This window comes from Mustelus asterias, chromosome 17, assembly GCF_964213995.1.
Source record: "Mustelus asterias chromosome 17, sMusAst1.hap1.1, whole genome shotgun sequence".
Classification (NCBI taxonomy): Eukaryota; Metazoa; Chordata; class Chondrichthyes; order Carcharhiniformes; family Triakidae; genus Mustelus; species Mustelus asterias.
Genome location: NC_135817.1, coordinates 44256903 through 44279316, shown reverse-complemented (window position 1 = coordinate 44279316; position 22414 = coordinate 44256903). Strand labels below are relative to the sequence as shown.

General features: G+C 44.1%; 1 protein-coding gene across 1 annotated transcript in view; it reads left to right on the top strand.

The window, feature by feature from the left end:
* Nucleotides 1-22414, top strand: part of LOC144506430 (uncharacterized) — a 51126-nt gene that overhangs the window by 11186 nt on the left and 17526 nt on the right. The window contains exon 2 of the mRNA XM_078232544.1: nucleotides 13797-13819. Coding sequence (XP_078088670.1) covers nucleotides 13797-13819 — 23 coding nt within the window. The remainder of the gene's footprint in view (nucleotides 1-13796; nucleotides 13820-22414) is intronic.

Here is a 22414-nt window from a genome sequence, read left to right as displayed (position 1 = left end):
AGAAAGAGGAAAGCAGCTTTTTAACCTGATTTTAGATGTCCCTTCTCAAGACTGCTCCGAAGCTAGCAGTCTTATAATAAAAGACTTTCAAAAATCAAAGAGTTTCAGTTATGTGATGGCTATCCATTGATATGCAATGGAAAACAGTCAATAGTCTATTTATGTCACTAAAGGAGTTTCCACCTCTCACAGTCAAAACCATCAACATTACAGCAGAAGCATAAGTGGGTCCTTAACACTTCCCTTGGGCATAATTAATTTTCTTAATTCTCCTTTGTTACCTGGTAATCCTGGAGTCTTTATTGCCCTGGCTGTTTTAAGGCAAGCCCTGACAATGGCAGTTGCAGCGTTCTACAAGGATGTTCATTGTAATCCATCTTTTATGAGCTTCCAGAAGCTTGGCTAATTTACAGTCCTGAATGTCAGGTGACCTGTGGCAACCATCTAAAATCAGTGCCTTTGTTTAACAGTTGCAATTGCCTTTAAAAAGACTCAAAGAACAGTACAGCACAGGAAACAGGCCCTTCGGCCCTCCAATTTATGAGTCTAGATGATCAGACTGAAGTTTAATATTTGACATTAACAGATGCCCATAACAATTAAAATAAAGTTAATAGTGTGGCAGAAGTAAAATTCTGCCTTTTCATCTTCCACTGTCAGCAAAAAATGAAAAAGGCAATAATATGTATCCCAGATAGCAGGAAAGAAAGAACTTGCATTTATATAGCACTTTTCATGTCCCAAAGCATTTCAAATATGAACAAAGTACCTTAAGCGTGTTGCCAATATTGTAATTCAGGGAAACAGTTCATAACACAAACTGAAGGATTAGTATTATCTCTCTGTCTCTGTAATGAAAATTCAACAATTAAATCAAGAAAATAAGTTCCTTAATTTCTTATTCTCTCTTGGTGGCTTGCATGCCTCAAGTTTTCAGCCCCTGGCCTTTTTCATTATCTCTCGACCATTGTGATCCAGAGACTACAATTTGCTTCATCAATCATTTGCAGCTGTAATGATGGAACAGTTGCTTCTACTCCTGCAATTACTGCATTATTTTAAATTATATTCACTAAATGAATGTACCCTTCATTTCACTCTGCCAGAAGTCACTGAAAATCCACAGAAATCAACAGTAACATTGTCAAAACTAAGATGCATCAAGGTGCATTTTCAAGGCCATTTTTTACCTAATATCGCAGTGAAAAGAACTGTGTAAGGGATTGTGATAAGGAATAATTTAGTACTGATCTGTTTCAAAATATTAAAGCTGCAGTTATACTGCATGCTTGGCAGTGGTCCGTGCTGTCCACTGCATTGATGTGCAAAATGTCACTCCGAAGTTGATGGTTTGGCAACCTTTAGCACTATCTGCTCATTAACTGAAATATGTGTACAGCTAATATGACCTCAAGGGAATTTCAACCTCTAAATCACCGTGCATTGAATTTCATTACCAAAAAATGGTGGGTGGGACTTTGCACCCCACCTCCCCATCCCCCCGCCCGTGGCGTGTTTTGTGGCAGCAGAGGTGGCCTGCCGTAGGCCAATATTCCGCCAATGTCAACAAGGTTTCCCATTCTATGCACCCCCCGCTGCCAGTAGACCCATGGTGAGGGTTCACCTTCAATGGGACTGGAAGATCCCGCTGGCGAGAACGGCTGGAAAATTCCACAATGTCCCAATCTCGGTGTCCCAAGCCTAAATCAAGTGTGTGTTTGGGATTCCTACAGTATTCAAATTTTGCAAATGGACGGCATGTCACAGCAGTATCTACTCATTGAGTGTCAGGGGACTTGCAATGCATACAGTGCAGTGTTGTCAATATCTATGTGGCAGTAAAGTAAATATGGCCATTTTACATTGGTCTTGACCATTTTTTTGTCAACAAAAGTGTTATGTATTTTGGATGGTCAAGAGAAATTTTCATCCTAAAATGGGTTGACAACATGCAGAAACCTGCTGAATTCAAGTACAGCGTGCATCGTGGTTTAAACCAAAATGGTTCGTAACCACTACACAGCTGGTTCAGTACCTGGTATTAAAATGTAGGAAGTTCTGCATCATGTGGACAAAACCATCATTCAAATTATAGCAATTATCTTCACATTTCATTGTCCAGAACATTGGCTGGGAAAAATATAAGCAATATAGAGAGGATATGAGGAAAACCTCAAATAAGGAAAACCAGGTAATGACCTGGTTTTGGAAATGGAGACAGTTGATGATTTCAAAAGGAAATTCGACAAGACAATTGAGGGAAATAAACTTGCATGTGCTCTAAGATAGAGCAGGAAATGGGACTGAAAGGATTGCTCGACACAGAGCTAGTATGGACTCAATAGGCTGAATAGCCTCCTTCTGTGCCATTATGACACAATGAATGTAATCTGAGAATAGAGAGTCAGGCAAGGAAAGGTGAAGGAATTCAGTGCTCTTTTGTTCTTCCTAAATCCTGTCTTCCATGTCGTCTCTTTAAGGGCTTTTAAAGTTTATTTATTAGTGTCACAAGTAGGCTTACTTTAACACTGCAATGAAGTTACTGTGAAAATCCCCTAGTCGTCACACTTTGGCACTTGTTCGGGTACAATGAGGGAAAATTTAGCATGGCCAATGCACCTAACCAGCACGTCTTTCAGGCTATGGGAGGAAACCAGAACACCCAGAGGAAGCCCATGCAGACACAAGGAGAACGTGCAAACTCCGCACAGACAGTGACCCAAACCAAGAATCGAATCTTGGTCCCTGGCGCTGTGAGGCAGCAGTGCTAACCCCTGTGACTTTGGAGAGAAAGGGAGATTGGAGGTTGGGTCGTGGTTTGCAAAGACAGTGGTTAGAACAATGGGGTTTGGAGGAGGATGGAGAAAGCCAAGATCTTCATAAGGAGGTTGACAATACCTGAGGAGAAAAGACTGTTCAAAATGTTAGCATGTCTGTGTTGACCAGGGAGGGTCAGCAGTTAAACAGTAAGGGGATCAAGAGTGATTAGGAAAAGATGATAAATGCTGAGATTGCCAGTGATGCTGAAATCCCCAAACAAATAAAAAAGACAGAGCACTATCTGGGTTTCATGGAAGAGATTAGCTCAGGAAGGCACGGCAGATGGTGGATGGGTGGTTGTGAAATTATAGAAAAATGGCAGTCAGGTGAGGACATATGGGAGCCACAAGAGGAACGTAGCATGATGGGGGAAGAAAAACTAACAGAATGGATGGTCTCAATTTTAATGGCAAGGAAGACCATGAGTTCTTCACATTTTGGGGTGATAGAGGATGGGTAGGGGAGAGGGATTAAAAGGCAATGGTCGATACTGAAAATGAGCCAGGGATTACCTTTACATTCCAGAGTGATTCCAGACTAGTGAACAGTTTTGGCTGAGGGACAAAGGCCCAACAGTGTTTGATGTGGTACAGCCAAATCGAATGATGGATGGTTAAACCAGTTGTGTACCAAATAGATTTCTCTGCAAACTATGGATGTTAGGAGCAAAGATCTTACCAGGTGAGAGAACAAATTGGGAGAGTGTATGAGACTTATTGAGGATAAGGATATCAGAAGTGAAGCTGAGGGAGTGAATGATTTAGAGTTGCAGATGAATCGTGATAATTGGGTTTAAGAGGATGGCAAAGAACAAAGACATTCTGGAGAAGCAAGAGGTGTGAAACAAAGTGTGCCAGAAGAGTAAAGCAAAAAGACTAAAGTGTGATTCGATGACAAAAGGCCTACACCACTACCTTGGAAATTTGGGCAGAGCAGCAGGCAGAAAATATAGCCAGGTGTGAAGGCTTCAGTAAGGGAAGGGTCTTGTCATCAATGACACAAGATTTCATTAAAAGCATAATGTCAATGCAATAATTATTCACAATAAGATCATAGACATAGCAAGAACCCCGTTGGTAAGTAATTGGATACTCTGGAAGGAAATTCAGAGAGGTGCAATGATCATTGGTAGACCACAAGTGGGATGGGATGAACAGAATACAAAGGAGGTTGTTGAGCAGCATGGGAAGGACAGTCAAAGAGGAGAATGGGACACTTGGGCTTGCTGCTTGTTATGCGGCAGTGATGAGTGATTTGATGGGCTCTTTGGAGAATGCTGAGATAAATACAAATAGAAACAGTAGGCGCATCCAGCCTGGGACAGTGACAGAAAAACAGGAATGCAGAGGAATAGGAAAAGGATTGGGGCAGGAGTTAGGGGGGAGAGTAAGTGAAATGTGGCATGATTGGGTTACATGAAAGGGAAGAGGCAAGAGAAAAGGGATTGGCAAGGTCAACAGAGGATATTGAAGTGATGGTCTATAACAACATCCAAAATAATATGAGTGGACACAGTGGGAATTAAGGTTACATTAGCATGGAAAAGTGTTTCTTACATGGAAAAACATTTGGCTGTATTTTTGATATCCAATTGAATATTTTGAAAGTTCTTGATGTGGAGATTGTGTGGAGTTCAAAATTATCCCAATAATTTTAAAGTTTGAACACCAAGATGAATTAGATTAGTGCAGTAATAGAAAGAGGGAAAACCCCTTAAAGTGTTTTGAAACAAGAATGTGGCCGAATAAGTTCTTGGTGCAAAAATGCTAAGTGCTAACATTGTACCACCTGTTTAGAGTTGTGGTTTTCAGTTGCCTGCAGTTCAGCCGAGTAATTTACTGAGAGGGGTTTCTGCACCAGTAGTACTCTTGCAATTGCATATGCAGCTGATGTTATCAGGTGCAACATTTTCATGTCTGTTCAGATAAGTTTGCTATCACAATAGGGGAGGCTTTCTTTGTTTGGCTGAGTTGGGCATTGTCCAAAAAGGATACTTTTGTAAGTCTAAGAGGTTTTTCAGTTTGGTATTTCTAATTAATTTTACCACAGTTACAGGATGTTGTACGTAGAATATGAGCGATTCAAGTCGGCAGGAATAAGCAAAATACAGCAATTGCAAGCTTCACTTAATTGTTATAAAGATTATCTCGACATAGTTCAATTTAATCACTTATCTTGTGGTTGCACATATACTGATGTGCTCTGAGTGTCAGTATCAAACAGTGTATTTAGCATAGGGCAGATGCAGCAATCTGTGCCAGCTGTGGCACAATCATCTGAATCACAAAGTTCCAGGTTCAACTTCCACTCCAGGGCTTGAGCACAAAAGTCAGCAATGGCACTCCAAACACTGTACTGAGAGAGTGCTGCACCGTCAGAGGTGCTGTCTTTGGTTGAGACATTGAACTAACCTGTTCGGGTGAATGTAAAAGAATTCATGGCAGTATTTTGAAGAAGAGCAGGAAGTTATCCCCAGTGTCCTGGCCAACATTTACCTCTCAATCAACATCCCAAAAAGCAGATTAACTGGTCATTATTGCATTTCTGGTTCTGGGAGTTGGATGAAAACGGATTGGCTGCTATGTCTCCTACATGGCAACAATGACCACACTTCAGAAAGTGTAAAGAGCTTTAAAGAGGTCATGCAAAGTGCTGCTTGAATGCAAGTCTTTCTTTTTCATTTTAAACTTCTACTCTTTGGGCACCTGGAACCGAATATTGGAAGAGAATATCTTACTAGAACGTGAATTGTCTCACGTCATCCATTTTCTGGCCTTCCAAATCTGAGAATTCTGAGCAGATTAATTTGGAATCCCTTATCCATATGGGATTAGCAGTTGAACTTTGCAAAACCATCTACTGTCAGTTTACCGAAGCTAGAAAAGGAGACAGGATGTTCATCTGGATTAAGAACTAAATATATTCTTTACTATCAATAACTTTATTTCTGCTGTCACTAGATTTCTGAGTTTATCTGTAATTTTGACATATTAGCTGTATTCTCATTTTTTTATTGAAATATTATCATTGTTTTCCTTAGGATAATTGACATTACCTTTTAAAAACTAGTAGAGCTTGTGAATATTATCAAGAGCCCTCATACCTATAGACCTGCCACTGTCATCTGCTGCTGGAGGTTGGGTAGTTCAAAAATCTAATTCAGCCTCAGATATTTTCGTTGACAAGGGAGGGGATGGTTATTGGGGGCTGACAAGAAAGTGGCGTTGAGGCTATAATTACACCATCCATGATCTTATCGAATGACAGAGCAGGTTGAGAGATCGCATAGCCTACTCCTGCTCCTAATTCTTGTGCTCTATAGGTAAAAGCTAAATTGTTAGTGTGTGTGTTCTGTCATTTTCATCATTCAACAAGGAGATTGTGCTGAACATATGCAAGACATTAGTTAGACCTCAGCTGGAATATTGTATACAGTTCTGGGCACCAAATTATAGCAATTATGTGAAATGATTCCTCCAAATCATTTATATATATATATAAATGACTTGGAGGAAAATGTAACTGGATTGATTACTAAGTTTGCAGACGACACAAAGGTTGGTGGATTTGCAGATAGCGATGAGGACCATCAGAGGATGCAGCAGGATATAGATCAGTTGGAGACTTAAGCGGAGAGATGGCAGATGGAGTTTAATCCAGACAAATGTGAGGTAATGCATTGTGGAAGGTCTAATACAGATAGGAAATATACAGTAAATGGCAGAACCCTGAAGAGTATTGATAGGCAAAGGGACCTGGGTGTACAGGTACATAGGTCACTGGAAGTGGCAATGCAGATGGAGAAGGTAGTCAAGAAGGCATACGGCATGCTTGCCTTCATTGGCCGGGGTATTGAGTTTAAAAATTGGCAAGTCATGTTGCAGCTTTATAGAACCTTAGTTAGGCCGCACTTGGAATATAGTGTTCAATTCTGGTCCCCACACTACCAGAAGGATGTGGAGGCTTTGGAGAGGGTACAGAAAAGATTTACCAGGATGTTGCCTGGTATGGAGGGCATTAGCTATGAGGAGAGGTTGGAGAAACTTGGTTTGTTCTCACTGGAGCGACGGAGGTTGAGGGGAGACCTGATAGAAGTCTGCAAGATTATGAGAGGCATGGACAGAGTGGATAGTCAGAAGCTTTTTCCCAGGGTGAAAGAGTCAATTACTAGGGGGCATAGGTTAAAGATGTGAGGGGCAAGGTTTAAAGGAGATGTACGAGGCAGATTTTTTACACAGAGAGTAGTGGGTGCCTGGAACTCGTTGCCGGGGGAGGTAGTGGAAGCGAATACGGTAGTGACTTTTAAGGGGCATCTTGACAAGTACATGAATAGGATGGGAATAGAGGGATATGGTCCCTGGAAGGGTAGGTGGTTTTAGTTAAGTCAGGCAGCATGGTCGGTGCAGGCTTGGAGGGCCGAAGGGCCTGTTCCTGTGCAGTAATTTTCTTTGTTGTTTGCATTGGAGAGAGTGCAGAAGAGGTTTACAAGACTGGTTCCAGGAATGAGAAACTTCAGATATGAGGATAGATTTGGGACTGTTCTCCTGGGAGGGGAGAAGGCAAAGAGGAGATCTGATAGAGATGTTCACAATCATGAGGGGTCTGGACAGAGTAGATTGGGAGAACAAAGAACAAAGAACAATACAGCACAGGAACAGGCCCTTCGGCCCTCCAAGACGTGCCGCTCCCTGGTCCAAACTAGACCATTCTTTTGTATCTCTCCATTCCCACTCCATTCATGTGGCTATCTAGATAAGTCTTAAACGTTCCCAGTGTGTCTGCCTCCACCACCTTGCCTGGCAGCGCATTCCAGGCCCCCACCACCCTCTGTGTAAAATATGTCCTTCTGATATCTGTGTGAAACCTCCCCCCTTTCACCTTGAACCTATGACCCCTCGTGAACGTCACCACCGACCTGGGGAAAAGCTTCCCACCGTTCACCCTATCTATGCCTTTCATAATTTTATACACCTCTATTAAGTCTCCCCTCATCCTCCATCTTTCCAGGGAGAACAACCCCAGTTTACCCAATCTCTCCTCATAACTAAGTCCCTCCATATCAGGCAACATCCTGGTAAACTTCCTCTGTACTCTCTCCAAAGCCTCCACGTCCTTCTGGTAGTGTGGTGACCAGAACTGGACGCAGTATTCCAAATGCGGCCGAACCAACGTTCTATACATCTGCAACATCAGACCCCAACTTTTATACTCTATGCCCCGTCCTATAAAGGCAAGTATGCCATATGCCTTCTTCACCACCTTCTCCACCTGTGACGTCACCTTCAAGGATCTGTGGACTTGCACACCCAGGTCCCTCTGCGTATCTACACCCTTTATGGTTCTGCCATTTATCGTATAGCTCCTCCCTACATTATTTCTACCAAAATGCATCACTTCGCATTTATCAGGATTGAAATTATTCCTGCTCATAAAAGGATTGAGAACAAAGAGGGTACAGATTTAAAGTGATTTGCAAAAGAAGTAAATGTTAGTTGTTCAAGCCTGGAATGTGCTGCCTGGCAGAGTGGTGGAGGCAATTTCAGTTGAGGCATTCAAGGAGGCATTAGATGATTATTCGAATAGAAATATTATGTAAGGATATGGGGAAAAGGCAGGAGAATGACAGTAACTCATAATGCTCATTTGGAGAGCCAGTGCAGACACAATGGACCAAATGGCCTCCTTATGTGCTCTAATAGTTCTGTTATTCTGATTACTTAGGGGGTAGGGCTGAGACTAGACTACAGAAGTGGGTGGAACAAGAAGCACATCCTGATGCAGCTGCAGTCTCAGTCCATATCTGGGAACTTGTGGCAGGCTGTGGGTGTAAGACTTTCAGGTTTGAGGCCAGTGTGGGCCAGGAGGTATGGGTGGATACATAGTCTGAACCTGTGCTCCGGGCTTGCCATAACTATGTTTGGAGGTAGAGAGTCTGGGTGCTTGCTGCAATGATGTGGAGATGCCGGTGTTGGACTGGGGTAAACACAGTAACAGTTTTAACAACAGCAGGTTAAAGTTCAACAGGTTTATTTGGTAGCAAATACCATTAGCTTTTGGAGCACTGTTCCTTCGTCACATGGAGTGGAAATCTGCTCTTAAACAGGGCACAGAGACACAAAATCAAGTTACAGAATACTAATTAGAATGCAAATCTCTACAGACAACCAGTTCTTGAAGATACAGACAATGTGAGTGGAGGGAGCATTAAGCACAGGTTAAAGAGATGTGTATTGTCTCCAGACAGGACAGCCAGCAAGTCCAGGAGGCAAGCTGTGGGGGTTACAGATAGTGTGACATAAACCCAACATCCTGGTTTAGGCCGTCCTCATGTGTGCGGAACTTGGCTATCAGTTTCTGCTCAGCGACTCTGCACTGTCGTGTGTCGTGAAGGCCGCCTTGGAGAACGCTTACCCGAAGATCAGAGGCTGAATGCCCGTGCACTCACATTGTCTGTATCTTTAAGAACTGGTTGGCTGTAGAGATTTGCATTCTAATCAGTATTCTGTAACTTGATTTTGTGTCTCTGTGCCCTGTTTGAGAACAGATTTCCACTCCATCTGACGAAGGAGCAGCGCTCCGAAAGCGAATGGTATTTGCTACCAAATAAACCTGTTGGACTTTAACCTGGTGTTGTTAAAACTGTTACTGTACTTGCTGCAGCCCAGGTCAGAGGCTCAGTATCAGCCTGGACTGCGAAGGAGAGAAAGAGCAGGAATTATGGTTCATGAAGGACACTGGGACTGCAACATTTATTTGCATAGCATTTGCAATTTTGGCACTATGTGTGCTGTTTCAGTATCAAATGTCATCTACATTGTAGACACACACATCTGGTGGAGGCTGTGGCAGACCCCACTTTGGGTAGGTCATTAGCATAGATGCTGAGAGCACTAGGAGTATGCAAAATAGATAGGTTGTGAAATCAGTCAGTCTGTAATGCTGAATTGACTCATGTAGTGCTATTTTTGATCTCACTGCTCCAGCTAACACTCTATCTTAACCTGTACAAGCAGGACTCCCAAGCACAGTTATTTAAGGGGATTAGTATTGACATTCAGTTTAGTTGCTTACTGACCTATATTGGTTATTGCTGAATGAGTAGAGGTGTTTGATGATTTGTATTGCTGTTTAAAGTTGCTGAAGTCTACAAGAAGCAGTGTAGCATGTGGTGAAGGCCTTTGTTCTGACTTCTCCTCAGAACACTTTCTCCCAGTTATTGATGCTATAGTTTTTAACTCACTGTAGCACAATAGGGAGAATAACCATAGATGACACAGAGGATGACAAACAGGGCAAAGGAAGAGGGGAAGTTGCTTTGTCAGCAGGAAACCATCTGTCTAGCATGTTCAGGAAGCAATTCTCCTACTGCAGCCTAAACAAGGAAAAGTGTGTGCAATGTCTCCACTTCATTAAGAAGGGCTCAGTCCAATCTTACACATGTAGGGTGAGCATGGTTATGAATTTATTTTGCATCAGACTCCTTTCAGGCTATAAGAAGCAATGTATTCAACATCTCCCCGTTTGACACCCACTGTTATGTGAGGGAAGTCGCTGAGGCTCTGTAGCTAAAGATGGAAGTTGGCAGAGTGAGTGGCTGGGATTCTCCCAAAACGAAACTAGGTGTCCAATGGGTGGGAAAATGGGAGAATGTCTCGCCTGTGTTTTGGGAATACTTAACTGAATGAATCTCCTTTACTGTGCAATGTCGAGTACCTCGGAGAGATTCACGCTGAAAAGTAGGGGGTGGGGCCTATTCCCGCCCAAGAGGCCGGCAGCATAGTGCTGAGCGGGCCACTATGTTCTAACTTGGCATGCATCAAAGTGAAGTATAGCTTTAAAGAATGTCTGCTTATTGGTTACACCCCAATTTTAAGACCTTTGTCTCTTTCGCTAAATATTCCAAGACGTTTATCTGTTAAAGCTCCCTCCTCCCCTCCGGGTTGAACAGCTTCTGCAAATCTTAGCCACAAATTTCATCTAAAAGTATGATTCAGTCAATCAAAAAAGTCATGAAAGAAAGCATATTTCGCATCAATTAATTATTGTAAAGAAATGTGGAGATTTTGTGGAGGACCTGCAGTAAATGCTTCCTCTTTATTAACTTGACTTTTGCTCATGATGAGATTAGGTCAGGAGCAGCACTGACTAGGGTTTGTAAAGATTTATACAGTCATTTCTAAAACTGATAGTGTTTATGCTTTTCACAGCTGGATTGTTGTTTAATGAATTGAGCAATCATTAACTGCTTCAGAAATGTGACAAACAACTTTTTGAATTGTGTACCCTGACTGACAATTCTCATTGTTCATGGTGAATACAAAACCAGCAGCATCAGACATGACGAATAACGTGTTTTAATAAAACAACTTTAGAAAAAGATGAAAATATATCCCCAATATGCTCTCTCTAATTATATAATTATAATTTATTATAGTAATAAATGATAAAAAAGTAGTGAACCTTGATTCATACCATCATATACATACATATTTTGATGTCTGGAGTGTCCCTGCCTCTGAGTTGAAAGATTTTAGTGAGCAGAGACAAGAGAACATGGCTGCCACTTTTGGCTCTGTAGTGCTACTGGTACCAACACTACCAAAGTCCAGGCATCAGAAAAAGGTGGCTGAAATGCTTCTAGCTATTTCTGGTGTGTGGGTGCACCATATTCATGCTGATCCAAATGATAAACAGCCTCTAACGCTGATGTGCACTCAACCATCATTTCGGATCTCGCAGATTCTGTTAACACCCTCTCTTGAGCACACACAGCTGAATGTGTGTTGAGCGCCCCCCCCCCCCCCTTCCCTTGTCAGATGAGGTGATTTTGACTTAGATTTAGTGGATGTATTGTATACGATATCATAGATGAAGCTCTCATCATTTGTTGGATTCAGGAGGTAGTGTTGGACTTTCCCAAGGAGTTTACTGAGTTTGAAAGCCTGCTTTCACTAATGGGGGCTATAGTTACAATCCCTTGTGTATTGCAGCACAACCGGGAAATGGAGCACAGGCAGCAGAGAGGGGAAACTGTGCACAGAGGGAAGGGGAGGTGGCTTTCAAGGGAAGGCCATACACATCTAGGGCCTTCAGAGAGCATTCATATCTCCACATCAGTGAGGAACAGTGTCTGAGGTGTGTGGAATTCACCAAGTAGTTAATCACTGAACTGTGCAACCTCCTCCAAATGGACATGCAGCCAGGCAGCAGGGCAAGGATGGTACTGCCAATGGCTGTTCAGATCACTGTTACCCTCAATTACTATACCTCAAGATCCTTGGGCAGCTACAGATATTGCCAAAATATCACAGTTTGCCACCTCATCAGTGAGAGAACAGAGGCACAGTACTCAATAGGTGCATAGCTTTCTCTCTAACTTGTTAGAAGCAGGAGGAGTGGCCACATGACAATGCCAGGGCAGTGGGATTCTCAATGAATTGTGGGAATCAACAACTCCAGACAACTGGCTCTGTAGGCACCATTTACTAATAGGGATGTACCACAACTGCAAGAGGTTCCACTTCCTTAATGCACAACTGGTGTTCAACCATGTATAAAACATTGTGTTGGTGAATACCCGTTATCATGACAATAACCATGCTGCTTTCATCCTGTGCCAGTCAGCCGTTCCTTGAGCAACCATGATGAACCAAAGGTTGATTTCTCAGTGACACCATTCTACAGGTGTTTCCTGAAATCATTATAAAAATAGTGCCAATGAAAACAGAATTTGAATATTTTCATGAACTATGAAATGACCTCCTTTTACCAATTCCTGCTGAAATCCTTTCCATATTACCCACAGATTTGAGAATGCACAATTATTATCCCTCCCCATTCTCCTTATAATCCCTGTAGCCATGATTGACCACACCACCTTCCTCAGTTGCCTCTTCTTTGGGCCACTCCACTCCCATGGTTTCAGCCTATCTGTCCCAATGTCACTTGTATGCCTCCTGCAATAGTTCACTTTCCTTCATCCACATGATTATCCCCAGTATGCTTTGGTCCCACTCTCCACCTGTAAGTTGTTACTCAGCAACAAGACGGTGGTGTAGTGGCAGTGTCATTGGACTAGCAATCCAGAGACCCAGATTAATGCTCTGATTCAAAATTTGAATTCAGTAAAATACTGGAAAGCCTCATGATGACCAGAAAAGCATTGTTGATTATCATAATAACCCATCAGATTCACTATTGTGCTTTAGGGAAGGAAATCTGTCATCCTTACTAAATCTGGCCTACTTGTGGTTCCAGACCAACAGCAATGTGATTTAAATGCCCTCTGAAATGGCTTAGAAAACCATTCAGTTCAAGGGGAATTAGGGATGGCCAACAAAATGGCTTTGCCAGCGCCGACCACATCCCAAGAATGAAAAGAAACATTGGACAAGTTTTCCATTGGCCCCCTGACCCTCGGTTCATCAATTTCAGACCTTGATCTTTGGTTTCAAGTGCTTCTATGTTCCCGGCCTTTACAATGTCCTCCCACATTTCCATACATATCTCTGCACTTCCAACTCTGCTGACACCATATTACACCTTTCACCAAATCTTCCACCAGTGACAAAGCCTTCAGGTAACAAGCTTCATTTTGGAACTTGCTTCATAAAGCTCTTCATTTTGCTCCACCTTTTCCCACCGCCGATAGGCTCTTTAAAACCAATTACTTGAGCGATACTTTTGACCAGCTCCCCTCCAGTTCCTGTGGTTGCTTGGATCTGATACCCACCAGAAAGCAGCTTGGTTCATTTTGCTATGTTATAAAGCTATGTCATTGAAATTGTTGTTCTTATGGTTAGTATTTATGCTGGTGTGTTTGGTCCAAAACTATATTGTGAACCATTTGGTTTTGTTTAAATCAGTCTCTCAAATGCAATATGTATTAAGTTTAAAACAATGCCTTGAACAAGATTGAGATGAAAATCAGCCTTTCATAACCAAGGGTATACTAATTATTTTTTCTTTTCTTTCAGAAAGGAAAATACCCAAGAATTGGGTAAGTTTGATTTAATATGGAACTTGAATTACAGCACAGAAATACCATGCCATAGTCTTCAAATAATGATGTTGGTTTATACTGAAGAAAGATAAAATATTGCCATATTAAATCACCTTGGATTCTCCTCATAGTTCAGTGGACAAACACAAAAATGTGATACTAAATGTACAGTGCAGGAAGATTCCAAGTTTGATATCTGGTCTGTATTGATTTAGCTGATCTTGATTTAGATGGTCCTTGGGTGGTTAAAATGGTATAAATACACATTTGGTTAATGCGAAGAACAGGCTCATGAATGAACAATCGTCATCAAAGTGAGGGGCTGGAAGGCTGCTAGTTCCGATGAAACTCTACAATAAGATAAGCCCATACCCCTGAGTAAGAAGGGGAGGCAAGTGTGGAAAATATTGATTTTAAAGGTGGATTTCCCAAGTACCTCACATACAGCAAGCAGGAACTGGGAAATTGCGAGAAGTTTCTTAATCATTGTGTATCCAGCCTGACGAAGGAGGAAGCAGTGATGGATCTAATTCTGGTGAATGATGTGGAGCAAATGTAGCATTTAGGGAACAATGATCATTATATGATTAGATTTTGAATTTATATGGAAAAGGACATGATATAATCAAGTGCAGAAATACTTAGAGGAACTCGATTAGTTCAAAATCAATCTAGCTGAGGTTGTCTGGAATCAAAAATTGGCAGGCAAAGTGAGAACTGAACAATGACAGCCCTTCAAAGAGGAGAGGAGGTAACAGAGAAGATGTATTCCCACAGAGAAAATCATTTAAAGACAAAGCTCCCTGGATGGCTAGAGATGGGGCGGCACGGTAGCACAGTGGTTAGCATTGCTGCTTCACAGCTCCAGGGTCCCGGGTTCGATTCCTGGCTCGGGTCACTGTCTGTGTGGAGTTTGCACATTCTCCTCGTGTCTGCGTGGGTTTCCTCCGGGTGCTCCGGTTTCCTCCCACAGTCCAAAGATGTGCGGGTTAGGTTGATTGGCCAGGTTAAAAATTGCCCCTGAGATGCGTAGGTTAGAGGGATTAGCGGGTAAATATGTGGGGGTAGGGCCTGGGTGGGATTGTGGTCGGTGCAGACTCGATGGGCCGAATGGCCTCCTTCTGCACTGTAGGGTTTCTATGATTCTATATAAAGGATAAAGTTAGACAGAAAAAGAAAGTGTATAAGTGTAAGGTTAATAATGCAGTGAACACCATGTTGAAGGCAGGAACTACAGAGATCTAAAATACGATGGTCAAAGAGAGAGTATGAGAATAGATTAAAAGCTAATAAGAAAGTGAACCCGAAGGTCTTCTAAAATATAGAAATGATAAAAGTGTAGTCAAAGGAAGAGTTGGATGGATTAGGTACCGAAAAGGAAATATTCATGTGGTGAAATGGCTGAAGTACTAAATTAGTATTTTGCATCTGTCTTCACTAGCGAAGAAGGTGCTGTCAATGCAGCAGTAAAGGAGGAGATAGTGGCAATATTAGATATGACTAAAAAAAATAAAGGGGAGAAACTTAAAGGTTAAATTTTGGTAAAGTAGAAAGTTCTGACCTCAATCTCTAGATTGCCCTTCAATATGCAGGTACTGACAGAGGACAGAATAATTTTTTATTTTTAGTCATTCGTGGGACATGTGCACTGCTGGCTGGTCAGCATTTATTACCCATCCCGAGTTGCCCTTGAAACTGAGTGGCTTGCTGACCATTTCAGAGGGCAGTTGAGAGTCAACCACATTGCTTTGGCTCTGGAGTCACATGTAGGTCAGACCAGGTTAGGACGGCAGATTTCCTTCCCTAAAGGACATTAGTGAACCAGATGGGTTTTTCCGACAATCGACAATGGTTTCATGGTCATCAGGAGACTCTTAATTCCAGATATTTTTTATTGAATTCAAATTCCACCAACTGCTGTGGCAAGATTCGAACCCAGGTCCCCAGGACATTAGCTGAGTTTCTGGATTAATTGGGTCTAGCGATAATACCACTAGGCCAAAGCCTCCCCACTGCCATTGCAATGTGACATCTCTGTCTAAAAAAGGAGGGATAAATCCAGTGCTACAGGACAGTCAGCCTAATTTTGATGTTGGGGAAATTTTCAGATCCAATGGGAAAAATGTTTTGCTCTCGGCAACAGCGGGAATTGTGGTGGGTGTGGCATTTAATTGGAGGGGGAGGCAAAACATCTGTTTTCCGACAGCGGAATCAAGTGTTCTCCCAGCTTTCAAGGCAGGTTAATGGCGGTTTGAGCTTCAAGCTAATTTGCATCTATTATCATCTCATGCATCCTCATTAAAAGGCCACTTCCAAATTTGCTCTCCAAATTAAGTTCCCCACCAGCAAGAATCTAGAACACTCAGTTTTCCGACTGTATATAAATGGTGTGTACATGGTGAGCATCACCTCTCCCATAACTTTGAGGTCTGTAGATTTTGCTTTTTCTTGAGAACTTCACATAACTTCACTTGAATGCTGTTAACAAATGTTGCACCAAGGCTGGACAAGCAAGGCAAGTGAAGGCTGAAAGCAGTGGAATAGGGGGGAAAGGCGAAGTGAAGGCTGGACAGGGGAAACAGTCTTATGGGGGAATGGTGGGATGTGTGTCCACAGAAGAGAGGGGAAATGTCTGGAGAAGGGCAAAGGGGTGGAAGGCTGGGCAGTGTCTTAGAAGGCAGGTTTGCTGGTGTCAATTGTAGGTCCTGGGGGGAACTCAGGGTACTGGTGATAGGTGTGAATATTCGCAGTCAGAGGGGGGCGTGAGATGAGGTAGGGTGACAGGTCCAAGGTGAAAGTCCAGTAGGTGAACAGTTCATTGGATGGATTATTGAAGGGGATAAGACAGGGGCTCAGATAACAGGAAGGGGCAGGTGGGGAGGGGATGTTAATGGGTGTCAGCTTTGAAGGGAGGAAAGGCATGTGACAGAAGTGGATTGTGACAGACGGGAAAGTTGTAACTATTGTAACAAAACTCATATATCACCCCATATCTGGTCAGCCAAATATTTCACCTTCCATATACGTCGAAGGAGAGACTCCGGAATATGTTGAGCACTTTCCATACTTTAGCACCTACCTCACTCAAAAGGCCACCATTGACACAGAGATTCACTACTGGATTAACTGTGTAATTTCTGCCTTCAACAAACTGCAACAGTGAATGTGTTACAACAACACTCAAGAAGCTCAACAACATCCAGGACAAAGCAACCCATCTAATTTCACTCCATCATCTACTCCCATTTACTCCCTCCACCCACCAATGCACAGGAGCAGCAGTGAGACCATCTACAAAATGCATTGTAGAAACTCACCAAGACACCTTCAACAGCACCTTTTGCCTCTGCCACATCTTCCAGATTCACTGGGAGGGCCATCAAATAAACACCAATGTCCTTCTTGAAATCAGCTCAACAAACATTCAGGGAAAATTCCTGTAAAATCAACTATGATGGACTGGACATTGTGTTTAGGTGGGCAAGAACCATTTCCCTGCCATGTCCTGTTCGGATGTGGAGATGCCGGCGTTGGACTGGGGTGGGCACAGTAAGAAGTCTCACAACACCAGGTTAAAGTCCAACAGGTTTAATTTGAATCACATTCTTTCGGAGCGCTGCTCCTTCATCAGGTGACTCACGTGATGAAGGAGCAGCACTCAGAAAGCTCATGATTCCAAATAAACCTTTTGCACTTTAACCTGGTGTTGTGAGACTTCTTATTATGTCCTGTTCTCTCAGCTCTCAAATGGCCAACTTTCCAAGTAAGGATGAGAAAAAAAGTATTCTTGAAATGCTGCAGCTTTGACATCAATTAAAACACGGATTATTTTAACAGGCTCCCTCTGCTGGTATATGTGTATGGTAACCTTAAGTGGACAAGACGCACAATGCAATTTTCAATAGATTATATTCCTATCCTTCTTAGTAACTGAGAAGTATAGCATCTTTCATTGGTTTATCTCAAAGTGTAAACAATAAACTTAAGCATAACTTGAATATTCAGCTTCACATTATTAGATATGCAAACTTCTGTATTAATATAATTTAACAATGCACTAAGTCATATACAATGAAATAAATTTTAAATAGTTCACTTCACAATGTATCGCTTAAGAATGGTGAACATTCTTTTTTTAAATTTGATTTATTATTATCACATGTATTAACTTACAGTGAAAAGTATTGTTTTTATTGTCTCTCATCAGCTGTTATCTCATGTAATTCAAATTCTTCATCTGAGATACCAGTGTTGAAATTGGATTCAATGCTTACAAATGGTATTTTCAATGCTTTGAAGAATGAATTCCTGTGATGATTTGAGAACCATAGCTTAGAAGTGATTAGTAATCATTTTGTGTGGGTCATAAGAAATGGTTGGATGTCATAGGGAGTTGTTTGCTTTCTAGCATGAACATCACATTTCATAAGAACTTTACATCCTGTCGTTCATTGTGTAGCTCTAACTTCCATATTTTGCTCTGAATTTACTTTCATTCGATCCTACTGTTCTCGATCATGTTCATGTATTTGTTGCACATTGGCTCTGTGTAGCTCAGGAAGATGCGCGAACATTGGAGGAGCAAAGATGTGTGTGGCAGGAGGCTTTCCAGTAGTTGAATGAGCAATGAAAAGGAAACAGTACAATCCTTTCTTCCATGTGATGCGCGATAAATCACACGGGAGGCAGGATGTACCCGGGAAATAAAGGCTTTTATTGTCAACAATAACGGAACTACTATATACAATATACAATCCCAGACTAAAGGGTCACCAGGCAGAGCAGTGACCTTTATACCTCTCCCAGAAGGCGGAGCCAACTGGGGTGTACCATAGGACTATATTAACAGGTAGAACAGACCAACCCTAACCCCAACAGTAACATATCTACAGACTCATAGCACTGGCCAAACCATGGCTCAGCACTCCTGGTGGTAACCAACAATGGTTCACCACATTCACCCCTCCTTTTAAAACAAAGGCCGGCGGGGCACAAAAAAGCAGAACAACTGTTCATCTGTCTATAAGTTCAAACGGTTTGGGGGACCGCACCGTCGCTGCGACCTCCTCAACACCGGCGATGACGCCGGTTCAGGCATTCGCGGTGACCTTCTCTCCAAGGCGGTGTCCAGTGACTCCTCCAGTTCCTCACGGGCCAGTAGACCACGAGGTGGTGACAATCCGCTGGACTCGAGCACGCCTCGAGTTGGCGACAATCTCCTGGACTCAGGCAAGCTGTACACGGGAGTAAGAGGGTTAAGTGGTGGTCCTGATACTGCCCGCGCCGTGTCAGGAGGAGAGATAATGGTCGGGGGGTCCCTAACTGGGGGTGTGGGAGTGACTGGGGTTTCCAAGCCCCCTGCCGGCGCCAGATCTCGAATCGAGACCGTGTCCTCTCGCCCGTCAGGATAGGCCACATAGGCATATTGAGGGTTGGCGTGGAGGAGGTAGACCTGTTCAACCAAAGGGTCGGACTTGCGGGTCCTAACATGCCACCGCAGGAAGACAGGTCCTGAGTACGTCAACCAAGACGGTAATGAGGTCCCAGAGGAAGACTTCCTAGGGAATGAAAACATTCTGCCCGCCTGGTTAAGTGTGGTCGCCAGGGCGAAATCAGATGCATCACTCTCCACCTGGAAGGGGATGGACTCATCAATAGCGTGCATCGTGGCTTTTGCGATGTCGGCTTTTATTCCTGCAAAGGCTAAGCGAGCCTCTGTTGTTAGGGGAAGGAGGTAGACTTGATGAGCGGACGGGCTTTGTCCGCGTAATTGGGAACCCACTGTGCATAGTATGAGAAGAAGCCTAAGCATCTTCTCAGTGCTTTGATGCTAGTGGGCAGGGGGAGTTCGAGGAGGGGACGCATGCGGTCTGGGTCAGGGCCAAGGACCCCGTTTTCCACCACGTATCCGAGGATAGCTAGGCGGCGCATGCGAAATACACACTTCTCCCTGTTGTAGGTCAGATTCAGGCGAGTTGCAGTGCGTAAGAATCTAAGAAGGTTGGCATTGTGGTCCTGCTGGTCATGGCCGCAGATGGTGATGTTATCCAGGTACGAGAAGGTAGCCCGCAGCCCGTTCTGGTCCACCATTCGGTCCATAGCATGCTGGAAGACCGAGACCCCATTCGTGACACCAAAGGGAACCCTTAAAAAGTGGTACAGGCGACCATCCGCCTCAAAGGCCGTGTATTGTCGGTCCTCTGGGCGAATGGGGAGTTGGTGGTAAGCAGATTTTAAATCGATGGTGGAGAACACCCGGTACTGCGCAATCTGATTGACCATGTCAAATATGCGCGGGAGGGGATACGCATCCAGCTGCGTGTATCTGTTAATGGTCTGACTATAGTCTATGACCATCCGGGGTTTGTTCACATTCTTAACCACCACGACTTGCGCTCTCCATGGACTAGCGCTAGGTTGGATGATCCCTTCCTTGAGGAGCCGCTGAACTTCAGATCGAATGAAGATCCGGTCCTCAGCGCTGTAACGCCTGCTCTTTGTTGCGATGGGCTTGCAGCCTGGCACGAGATTCTGGAATAGGGAGGGTGTGGTAATCCTGAGCGTCGAGAGACTACATGTGGAGCGCGTTGGGCAATTTAGAGGCTGCAGAGCTCCCACTGAAAGCGGAGGGAGTGGCCCATCGTACTGCAGGGTTACACTCTTCAGGTGGACCATAAAATCTAGTCCTAGGAGTATCGGCGCGCAAAGGTGCGGTAACACAAGGAGCCTGAAGTTCTCATAAACCGTGCCCTGCACCGTCAGGTTGACCACACAGCTCCCTAGCATGGTGACAGACCGGGACCTTGACGCCATCGAAATTGTCTGCTTGACAGTCCGAATCTGGAGACCGCACCGCTTCACGGTGTCAGGGTGAATGAAGCTCTCCGTGCTCCCGCTGTCAAACAAACAATAAATCTGGCGTCCGTTTACCTGTATGTCCATCATGGACTTGTCGAGTCTGTGAGGCTTGGCCTGGTCCAGGATGATTGACGCCACCGTTGGATCGTGGGTGCAACTGCAGGCAGCTGAGATAGTTGATGACGGCCCCTGCTGGTCATTTGCGGTCGGTGCCGACCAAAATGGCTGCCCCCATAGGTCGCACGTGGTCGATGGCGCCAAAACCGGCGACTCCTGTAGGTCGCACGTGTCTTGCGACTCGGTCGTTAGGAATGGCGACGCCCTGGAATCGCACGTGGTGGAAGACCTCGAAGACGCAGAAGACAAGGAGGCCGGCTCCGGGGAGTCACACGCCGCACTGCTGTGTTTGGACGGTGGTTTGGTCCGGCATACTTTGGAATAATGTCCCTTCTTGCCACAGGCGGAGCACAATACCGCTTTAGCTGGACATCGCTGCCGAGGGTGTTTCACCCCCCCACAGAAGTAACACTGCGGGCCACCTGGAGCTGCTGCCGTCGTCAGGTCCGAGGCTGGAAACGCAATCGCGCAGTTTTTCGAACCCGCTGAATAAAATGGAGTCTGCGGCTGCACTTGCCACAATGTCCCCACGCGGTCGTCGGGGTACATCTCCAGACTTTTGGAGGCCGTTTCTAGAGCGTCAGCTAACTCTACGGTTTTAGTGAGGTCGAGGTTACCTTGCTCCAGCAGCTGAAGGCGGATGTACGACGAGCCGATTCCCGCCACGAACGCATCTCGAACTAGGTCGCTCATGTACTGGGCCGCCGACACTGGCTTGCAGTTGCAGGCTCTGGCTAGCTGCTGAAGTTCACACAGGTACTGTTCCGTCGTTTCGCCGGGCTGCCGCCGTCGAGTGGCTAGAAGGTGTCGAGCATGGATCTCATTCGGCGGTTTGTTGTATCGCTTTTTGAGAAGCTCGAGGGCCCCTTTGTAGTCTTGGGCCTCACAGATCGCTAAGTATACAGCGTCGCTTACCCTCCCGTGGAGGACCCGGAGTCTGTCGGCATCGTTGTGGACCGCTGTGGAGGCGTCGAGGTAATCTTGGAAACACTTCAACCAGTGGTCGAAAGTGTTCGATGCTCCCGCCGCATGTGGATCCAACGTAAGCCGTTCGGGTTTCAGCATTTGCTCCATGGTTTTCTTTGGATTTTTTTCGTCAAAAAAAAAAATTTCTTGTTGGCAATAAAATTGATGCGCAATAAATCACACAGGAGGCAGGATGTACCCGGGAAATAAAGGCTTTTATTGCCAACAATAACGGAGCTACTATGTACAATATACAATCCCAGACTAAAGGGTCACCAGGCAGAGCAGCGACCTTTATACCTCTCCCAGAAGGCGGAGCCAACTGGGGTGTACCATAGGACTATATTAACAGGTAGAACAGCCCAACCCTAACCCCAACAGTAACATATCTACAGACTCATAGTACTGGCCAAACCATGGCTCAGCACTCCTGGTGGTAACCAACAATGGTTCACCACACCATGATTTGCTCTCAGTTGCAGCTCTGCATATCACATTTTTCAAATTACTTATAAATCCCTCAACTTCCCCGTTTGCTTTTGGCCAATAGGATGATAAACAAAGAGAGATAGTTTGCAAATTTACTGAACTCAACGTTGCCGACATCTCAGTGTTTGAGAGTTTCCAAACTTGGCAAAAATCCGGCAAGGC